The 10,459-nt window shown below is 37.1% G+C and overlaps 1 protein-coding gene across 1 annotated transcript; it reads left to right on the top strand.

The window, feature by feature from the left end:
* Positions 1–3,010: 3,010 nt before the first annotated feature.
* LOC105036098 (phosphoribosylamine--glycine ligase) lies at positions 3,011–10,277 on the top strand. The gene is given in 7 exon segments (XM_073253872.1): positions 3,011–3,227; positions 3,663–3,936; positions 7,691–7,917; positions 7,919–8,077; positions 8,651–9,181; positions 9,612–9,678; positions 9,681–10,277. Coding segments are annotated over 6 exon segments (1,599 nt in total). The 5' UTR covers positions 3,011–3,227; positions 3,663–3,668; the 3' UTR covers positions 10,028–10,277.
* Positions 10,278–10,459: the final 182 nt, after the last annotated feature.

Genomic DNA, 10,459 nt, shown 5'->3' with positions numbered 1-10,459 from the left:
TGGGCGAAGGCTCTCGCCCGATCTTTGCTCGGCGGGTTCAAGGAAGTCGACCCTCTTCTGGAAGGCTGCGTCGGAGAAGCCCGTTGAGGTGCTGGATGTTGGGATGGGAAGGGGCCGAGCTTGGGGAGATGGCGCCTGTCACGCCTCCGATCCAAGATTGTGAATCGAGGGTCATAGCAACCGCCGCATACTCATAGAAAACTCTTCCTATAAGCATGCAAGGCATCTTATCATGCTATCTTAAACCAACAGCGGAATAATTAGATAATAATTTAAATCCAAAACATAACGACCTAAATTTTTTCTTTAATGTCTCGATAAATTCAACAATGATTCATAGTCCTTACATCAAATGCAATAAGATTTTCAACCGAAAATAAAAGTCTAGAGATTCTGCTTCTGATCACTCTTCCAGTTATATCTTGTATCATCTTAATTCCTCAACATCTGTAAAAACAGTAAAATAAGAGGTAATGAGCTAGACAGCCCAATAAACAATGATCACTTTTCAATAGATTTCATCAGGCATTTAAGTAAATAATCATTTATAGAAAATAAGCATATAGAGTTCATCAATTCAAAATCAATTTTAATTATGCAATATAATTCATGCCAAATTCATTACTTTTCCGAAAATTCAAGTTTCTTTCGAGATTTCAATTTCTTTTGTTCTTCAATTTCTTTTCGTCAACCATGAGTTATGACCACATTTTTTCTGTGGCAGGGTCATAATACCGCGTATCTGCTTGCGGTAGGCTGCGAATCATCTGACAGCCATGTCCTTTGGAATCGCTGGTCTCGCTGGCGGTTTGTCGCTGGTCTCTCTGACGAAATGTCGCTGGTCTCGCTGGCGACATAAACCCTCAGGACAATCAATTGCCAACGTATATGCCCCCATTGGCGGGGTCCTTTACATAGTTAGGTTGTCAATTCATAATGTTTCTTATATCATAATTCTTCATAAATCATATTTCATATTCTAATTTCGATAATAAAACATATAATCATGTAATATCGAAATCAATCAATATAATGCATCACGAAATCAATATGTTCAATCATGCTTCATCATAACATTTCAAATAAGATATTTTCATAACAAAATACCATTCATCCAATTCATGCATCGTTTCACAAATCATGTCAGAAAAATACATTATAATTTGCCGATAAATCTAGAAAAAGTGAAACATTACTTACCTCGAACACACTCCAATAAATCCACATAATTCTATAAATTTTTTTCCAAAAATTCTGTTCGTAGATCATATCGCAATATCCCATGATCAAACATCCACAATCCTATACAGAATCAATTTTAATAATTAGAAAGAATACGAATACCATATTTCAACGGTTTAGATTGGGTCCGATCATCTAATTTTATCTAATCAAAATCTAATTAGGACCTAAATGATCCAAAGTTTGACTATTAGATTAAATCGGATTCGAAGTGATAGGACGAGGTTTCTTCATCGATTTCATAAAATCAAGTAGAGAGAGACAATTAGAGGAGAGAGAAATTAATGAGGTACAATTCGAATTGATCAGATGACACAATCCAACATTATGATTGGTCCAATATCTTGATTGGTGAAATCAACATGATCAAATCAAGTCATGACTAGATCGGGATCATGGATGATCAAATCTAAAGATTCATGGTCTGATCAAGGTGGGTGCCAGTACGCTGTCTGACAATCATGGATCAAGATTCTTCATTAGAATCAGATCAGACTTATTAAAAGAAATTTCTTCATTCACTAACCTTTTTTAGAGAGAGAATCAATCAAGAGAGAGAATATTTTAGAGAAAGAAAATTCTAGAGAGAGAAAACTCATCTTGAATTCTTCAGACAATATGATTCAACAAATTCTGATCGATCAGATCAAATCATGCTAAAATTATCATGTGGATAATTAAATAAGATCATGAGAAATAAAATCTAAAAATACTTGATCTGATCAAAGTGGATGTCGGTGTATCGTCCGACGATCACAGATCAAAAATCCATTACGAGAATCATTTAAATTCATCATCATTCTTCTCAAAATTTTAAAAATCTTAGGAGAGAGAAATAATCTAGAGAGAGGATTTTAGAGAGAGAAAGTAGAGAGAAAGTCCAATTCTAGAGAGAGAAAATACTAGTTCAGGCTGAAGAGAGAGAGGGAAGAGAGAGAAACTCTCTTTCTCATATTTTATTATTTATATCATTATTTATTAATTTATTTTTTTTCTTCTTTTCTTTCCTTTTTTTTTCTCTTTTTCTTCACGGAAGAGAGAGGAGAGAAAATCCTATTTATTATATTATTATATTACTATTATTTTATTTTTTTCTTTCTTTTTTTTCTTTTTTTTTCCTTTTTCTTTTTTTCCTTTTCCTTTTTTCTTTTTTTTTTTCTTTTCTTTTCCTCCTCCTTCTTCTTCTTTTTTTTTCCTTCTCCCGTGGGTTCCTTTTGGGCTGAAACAGGGGACCTTAAGGTCCCCTCGTTGGGTGGTCGGCCGGCGGCGCAGTCGGCGTGGGGCGGCCGTCGACAGGAGGGGGTGACTCGCCGATAAGAAGAGGGCCAAACCGGTGGTCGGCGGTGACCACCGGCGACGGCAAAATGGCAAAAAAAAAAAATTCTTCCGCAACAAAATTCGACGACTCCGGTCGCCGGCGAGCGTGCACATCGGCACGAGAAAGAAGGGGGAGAAGAGAGGAAGAGGAGGAGGCTTACCTCCGTCGCCGGCGAAGCTTTTTCGGCGAGAAATTGGACGGCACGGCGACGGGTCTCCGTGAGGAATTTCTGACGATTGCCGCCGTTTTGCCCCGGGATTTCTCGATGAGAGGAGAGAGGAGGGTTCTCCTCCTTAAATAGAGCCGGAGGAAATTTGTTTTCGACTCCGATTAGGAGCCGATGAACGGAGGAAGAAGACTCCCTTCGGGAGTTTTTCTCCTCTATTTTTTTTTTTTTTTTTTTTGGGTTTGGATTCGTTGCTTGGGCCGGGCCTCACAGCGCCCGCCGGTGCGGCGCGGTCTCCGGCCTCTCCACCGTCGAGAACCTCCTCGGTGGCAAGAATATCAACGTGGTGGCATGTTATTGGCCTGGTGTTCCACTGAGCTGGTACACCAGGTGTAGGATATATTTAATCCTCCAACCTCGGGCGAGGGGGAAGCATATCTTCCCCTCCAGGGCGGCGTTCAAGAGAACTGCGGTATTTCGGCGTTCCAGAAGTATTGGAAGGTAAGATTTCGTCTCGCTTCGATTTTTTTTTTTTTTCGTTTTTATTCCTTAATGAATCCAAAGGAAATGGGAATGATTTTCAAAAGATAGTAGCTGATCTAACACTATAAACCCTTGGGGCATTTTTTGGTCCGTAAAAGATTAAGGTCCATGAAAGGATTTTTTTTTTTTTAAAGATAATATTGACTTCTAATAGATTCGCTCTTGTCTCTTTCTGATCTTGGGATCTAGAATTTGCACTTCAGATTTTTTTTTTTCTTTGAATTGCTCTGGGGCTAAATTCAGCTAAACTTTTTGCATAAGTTTGAAAAAAATTGGTCAGATTAGCCTGATGGTTTAGCTAGGATTATTACGTTGTGGAGATCTTTTTAAAAAAAAATGTAGCATTTCGAATTCTGGATCGAGTCCTAATAATTTCTATTATTTTCCTGTTAGGGTTTTATGGCTTCTGTTGCTTGTACCATTGCAAAGTCCCTTAACTTTCTGGAAAGCCGAGGAACCAAAACATTTTGCAACAATCATCTCAGTGGGAGCTTCAATAGTCGTGTTACTTTTGCTGGGTATAGGAAATGGAACAATCTTTCAACTTTTTATATTAAGGGATCTCTTTCGTCCTCGCGCATAAACGCCATTCCAAGAGCAAGTTCAGATGAAACTATGAAGCAACCTGGCTTCTCTGACATGCGCAAAGGTGATGCAAATATTTCTGGTATGAAACTGTCAACAGAATTAAGAATATTTATTGGTTGCCTATTCAAATATCATTTCTTATAGTTAATTCATCAAATTTCTTTAAATGTTTCTTTGTTTATCCTTAATCAAGAAACTCTGTGCAAGCATTAAGAGCCATGCATGTCTAAAGGCAGGTTTAGACAGTGCTGTGGGAGGAGCTAATAATTCTAGACAGAAAAAGGATACTCAAGAGAAGAACTTTGAGCATGCTTAGGAAAAAGTCATTTATGATTTGATCAAAATTTTACAAACAACCTTGGAGCATCAGCATCAGCATAATTATACTTATAAATTTGGAATGATTTCACTAAACAAGAAGTTCATAATTTGTCGAAGTTTGTAAAAGAGTTGGAGACAGAAACATGAAAATAATATAGAGAAAGATATAGAAACTACTAAAAACATCTCAATGGATAGGAGAAATTCAGTCAATAAATATTTTGAAAAAAATACAATTTAATAGAATTCACACAAGTGTGACTTTTTACTAAGTTTCACATAAACTGGGAGAAAAGGACTTTTGATGTAGATAATAATAGGAGAATTTTCAATATTTTGGAAGAGTTTGTTACTAGGCACACCTGTCTTGGGATGCTCAACAATGGCATATTGTTTTCATTTTCTTTTTCTTCACTTCAAAGCATCTTCAGTTGAATGACGCTTTACATTTTGAAGCATATATTTGCTTAAATTAATTTCATTTGTTTGCTATACATTATAAATACTATATGCAAGATAATTAGTATCATTACTATGTGTAATTAAATAGAAATAGTGTGCAGGTTGTTAAGACTTTGAGTTTAGAATGTATTTGGATGCGCTTTTAACTCAGGGGCTATTTGCAGCAAGCATCCCTAATTAGAGATTGCAAAATTGATCCGACCCGATGGGTATGCACCCTACCCAAACCCGGTCAAACTCGAAAAATAGGGTTTGGGGTAAAACTAGAAAACTGTAGCACGGATATGGGTAGGGTATGGGTAGTGCTGTTTTCTATCCGAATCCGAATCCAAATCCGATCCGAACCTATGGGTATGGGTAATACCTGAATCCATATCCGAATATATATGTTTATAATTCTGTTTTGGTAATTCGATTTTGGTTGATAATATGCATAAAATTATTTTAATTATTTATATGTTCTATGTTGAATTGTAATTCTATTTCTATGTTTGATTTCTATAAATCTGGACTTATAAATTATATTCTATGTTGAATTGGTAATTTTGTTTTGATTGATAATATGCATAAAATTATTTTGATTGTTTATTTTTTTTGGGTATGGGTTAGGCATGGGGCGGGTATGGGTTGGATATGGGGAAATGGATTATCCGTGGGTATCCCTGAATCCGTTGGGTATGAGAATGGGTATCTCTTTTCTTACCCGATCGGGTATCGAGTAGGATTTGGGTATAGGATATTAAGTTCGGGTTTGGGGACGGGTAGTACAATACCCGACCCATTGCCATCCCTATCCCTAATTGAGACCCTTCTTTTAATAGATGTGGAAGATCAAAGGAATTTTTGAGCCTTGTTTCGTTACTCAACTATCTTATGCATATGATGTCACCTATGCTTGTTGGAAGTAGCTAAGCAAGGAAGCTGAAGGAAGAGAGAAATGCTTTGTTCTGAAAATCCATGAGTCTTAGGATCATTGCTTTATCCTGCTCCTCCCAAATTATTCCTCCCCCCCGCCCCTTCCTCCTCCATTTTCTCTCGCTTATGTGGAGATAAAACACAGATAGTACATATGGGCATCAAAACAGGCCCTTAATATCACTTCATTTTCGTGAAAATATTGTGTGATGTGAAAGAGCTGGTCATAACTTGAATAAATCTATGATCATAACCAGTATTTTGTTGGACCTGTCAGATCATGCTCTCTGTGAATATTGATGCATGTCAAATAACACATTTTTAAAAGGTGGAACTGTTTGAAACAGTCTCATGCCCAAAACCTATGACCTGAACTCTATACCCATATATTGCGATGCTTTGAAGCATCCTTATCTATTTAGATAAGATGACAATACTATTGATGCATGTGCCTCTTTGGTTTAATTTTTAATGTTTACTGCACAACATCAGATTTTTTGGGAGATAGTACACCAGAATAGAGGGAAAAAACCTTGCTGTTCAAAGCCCTTTACAGGAATATAGACATTTAGTCTTTGTAGTGCCTTTTGATGGAAGTACTTGACAGCATGCATTATTCTTGTATTTAATTCCTGAGGTTATGAAATGGTGGAATCAGATAGAATGTCAGAGGAAGGTCACTTGTATAGTGAGTGTGAAAGATCAAGGTTTTAAGTGTCATATTGCATGCTGGAGCTTGGCAAGCACTAGAATGGTGTGTGTGTTAGCCATGTCGGTCTGTGCTTTTAATACTTGCAAAAGACTTCATGGGTGGAGTTATAGTCAGGCAACGTAGTGTGTAAGGAAAGATTGGTTCAAGCACAAATGAAGTTTATTTATAAATACTTAAGGTACTAATCTACATTCTCTCTAATTTGAACAAGTTGTTACTTCTGTGAGGACTTGATTCAACTTCACTGATTGCTATTTGGTTTCAAGATAAATCATCTCTTGTTTTTGTCTCAGGGTTCCTAAAACTGAGAAAACAAGTAATACTTGCTGTTAATCTAATCTGTCTATTTCCCTAAATGCAGTGGAATACCCAGCCCATAGTTAATAGGAAGCTTCTCTTGATTGTCAAATTCCTGCATTTTTTGGGGGAAACCCATACCCAAAGTGCATTTCAGAAAGAAGATAATGCATAATAATCTTTAGAAGAGATTTTCTGTAAGCTAATATAGGTTTTCATTTTGTAGAAGGATTATGGTTTTGTTTATATTATTTCAAGGAATAAAAAGTGCTTAGAGTTCTTCACTTCCTTTTATTTTAAAAAATAAAATTTTGTTAAAGTAAATTTTGCAATTATCAATTCAGAAATACGAGCTCTCTCTTGCATGCATCATGGATTCAACCTTCTTTGCTACTCATGCGCATGCATGGTTATAGCTGCCGAAGGAATTGTATATGATTGCAAAAATCCTCACATCATTTAAACATAGATATGTTAAGTTTCAGCTTTTAGCATGGGCAATGGGCTAAGGAATTTCTTTCTCGAAATGTAAATCCCTATTAGATGGGAACAGACAGAAGGAAAGAGAGGGCATGATGGCAAAACTATTAGCTTTTTTTTTTTTTTGGCTTTTTCATGCTGCATTGTTTCCTCTTTGGGCATGACCTGGCAATTAACCATGATCTTAATTTTAAGGGGGCAATTATTTAATATTGGGTCAAGAAAGTCTCATTTTTTACATTTCTTGAGCAAAAGCTGAAGTTTCAGTGATGGGTAAATTTTAAAAAGAAACTTGTCTAGTTTGGCCTTGCTTGCCAATTTAAATTACAAGGAACATAAGATGTAATGGTCAATTTGTTGGGTCTCATTATTGCATCAGCTCCTGTTCCCTCTATGCTTCTAAGAATGTTAAGTGCTTTGACATATGACGTGCACTCTACACAAACATATGAACATAGTCAAAGTAAATAAATAAGGAATGAGAAAGCTGAAAAGAAGTAGAAAACCTACTGTAGGAGTCATAAGTGGAATTCTTGCTGCATCTGTCCTAATATATGCAGCAATGTTTTGTGCAGTGATTTTTGTTTTCCTCTTTATGAGATATCTTGTTTTATTGTAAAAGATTGTTGTATCTGAATTTACATAGGTCTTATTGCAGAAGAGAGGTTAGTGGTGTTGGTCATTGGTGGTGGAGGAAGGGAACACGCACTTTGCTATGCCTTGCAGCGATCTCCATCTTGTGATGCAGTTTTTTGTGCACCTGGTAATGCAGGGATTTCTAATTCTGGCAATGCGACTTGCATATCAGACTTAAACATATTGGATAGCAAAGCTGCAATCGCCTTTTGCCGCAGTAGGGGAGTTGGGCTAGTTTGTGGTGGGTCCAGAAGCTCCATTGGTTTCTGGCCTTGTAAATGACCTTGTTGAAGCTGGCATCCCAACATTTGGCCCTTCATCGGAGGCTGCAGCATTGGAGGGGTCAAAGGACTTTATGAAGAAGTTGTGTGATAAATATGGAATCCCCACTGCAAAGGTTAGTTGTACTTCTATTGACAAGCATCATGTCGGTGATTTAGTGAATATTCATTATGACTCATCAGTCAATGAAGTGATCAATATTATGTGTTAGTATTTCTTCGTTAAATGGTTGAGCCAGAAAAGAAATTTCAAAGATTTAAAACAGGAATACTGTCTTGCTATATCTGAGGCCAAAATGACATAGGACCTTTCTTAACTAACTTATTGAGTTCGTTCAGTAAGTCAAGAAATGTATCCGTTACTTTTTGCTAAAATAGCTTGGAAATAATATTATATTGCGACAGACCACAGGGAAGATAGGATTATAATATTTTGCTGCTCCTAGTTAAATATAATCTTGAGGGACAAAAATAAAACTGAAAAATCAGTAGCTCCTATTTTCTTATTCCTTTCTAATTCTTGTTCAATATTTTTGACTTGCCTTGACTTATTAAATACTACTAAATCATCCTTTTCATGACATAATATGAGAAAACTGAAGTAATATGACAATTTTTTCCCAAGCAAATCTTTTAGTCTGTGCATATCTAGAGTGTCAAACTGTTAATGTTGTTTGTGAATTTTGCAGTATCAAACTTTTACAAACCCATCCGACGCAAAGAAATACATTAAGGAGCAAGGAGCACCCATTGTTGTCAAGGCTGATGGGTTGGCTGCTGGGAAAGGAGTTATTGTTGCCATGACTCTAGAAGAGGCATATGATGCTATAGACTTAATGCTGGTAAATGGTGCTTTTGGGTCTGCTGGTTCCCGAGTCATTATTGAAGAATTTCTTGAGGGAGAAGAAGCTTCATTCTTTGCTTTGGTAGATGGTGAGACCGCCATGCCTCTTGAGTCTGCGCAAGACCATAAAAGAGTTGGTGATGGTGATACTGGTCCAAATACTGGTGGAATGGGGGCATATTCCCCTGCTCCGATATTAACTAGAGAGCTAGAGTCTGTGGTTATGGAAACAATAATTTCCCCCACAGTGAAGGGAATGGCTGAAGAAGGTCGCAAATTTGTTGGGGTCTTATATGCTGGGCTTATGATTGAGAAAAAAACTGGGATGCCTAAGCTTATTGAGTACAATGTGCGTTTTGGAGATCCTGAATGCCAGGTTGGTAGCTGCTTGAGCATATCTTGAATTATTTCTTGCTCCACTTGTTTGAAATTGTACAAATGTATTCGTGCAATATATGATTGTGTAATTAATTTAAATAGGCTGATATGAACAGAATTTAAGGGGATCAATCTGTCTGTCATTTGGTCACACCTTTTCATTTTGTTAAATTTCAAGAGAACAATGGAACTAAAAATTGCATTTGATTTAATTGGAATGCATTAGATCATTAAATTTTGTATAATTCGAGTCTGTAGGGCATGCGTGGGTTATCCATTTTCAGTGCTCTCTATTGTTTCAGTCGTTATATGTGGCATGAAAATTTTAGCTTTGTCCTTTCTCGGAAGCATTTGCAAAATAAATGTTACTTTTGTGGTAGCAAAGTTATGAATAGTAACGTGCACTTGTCTGTGATGTTCTCATACAGGTTCTAATGCTGCGGTTGGAGTCTGACCTGGCACAAGTACTGCTTGCAGCTTGTAGAGGAGAGTTAGGCAGGTATCACTAAATTGGTCACCTGGATCAGCCATGGTGGTTGTGATGGCAAGCCGAGGTTATCCAGGGTCCTATGAGAAGGGAACTGTTATAAGAAATCTTGAAGAGGCAGAGACCGTAGCACCAATGGTTAAGATATTTCATGCAGGAACAGCACTAGACTCAAATGGTAACTTCATCGCCTCTGGGGGCCGTGTGCTTGGTGTCACTGCAAAGGGTAAAGATTTAGAAGAAGCACGAGAGAGAGCTTACAAAGCAGCTGAAGTAATCGACTGGCCTGAAGGATTCTTCCGGCAAGATATAGGCCGGAGAGCACTTCGGCACAGACATTTAGCAACTAATAGGTAAGCAAGTGTAGCTTGGATATTGTAAAATGACAATACCTGATGCTCTAGAAATATGCTTCATTATAACCTTGCTGCACTATGCTGCAAATGAAAAATCGGTAGAGATGTTCAGTATTAACCTGGAATTTGCTTGGTGGAAATTGATTGAAAGCTACAGTTTCAATCAATGCCCTTTTTTACTTGATGACAATATGTAATTGTTTCTTTTGATTCGATGCCAGCTTATCTACATGGAACCTTGTGTAACAAAATACCTGCTTGAAAAACTTTATGATTCCTCCTAATTTAAAAGGTACTTCATTAAAATCTTTTATAGATACCTCAAGATAGAGCAAAAGAAGTGCTCCTTTCCATTTCTGTTTTGATTCACAATTCCTATGTGGGTCATGCAGAGAGTGGTCGATATATCACAGAATTTCATCTTCTTGACTTC

The sequence above is a fragment of the Elaeis guineensis genome, chromosome 1 (genome assembly GCF_000442705.2).
Source record: "Elaeis guineensis isolate ETL-2024a chromosome 1, EG11, whole genome shotgun sequence".
In the NCBI taxonomy this organism is placed as follows: domain Eukaryota; kingdom Viridiplantae; phylum Streptophyta; class Magnoliopsida; order Arecales; family Arecaceae; genus Elaeis; species Elaeis guineensis.
The sequence above is the reverse complement of the archived record's forward strand: the minus strand, read 5'-3'. Positions and strand labels throughout refer to the sequence as shown.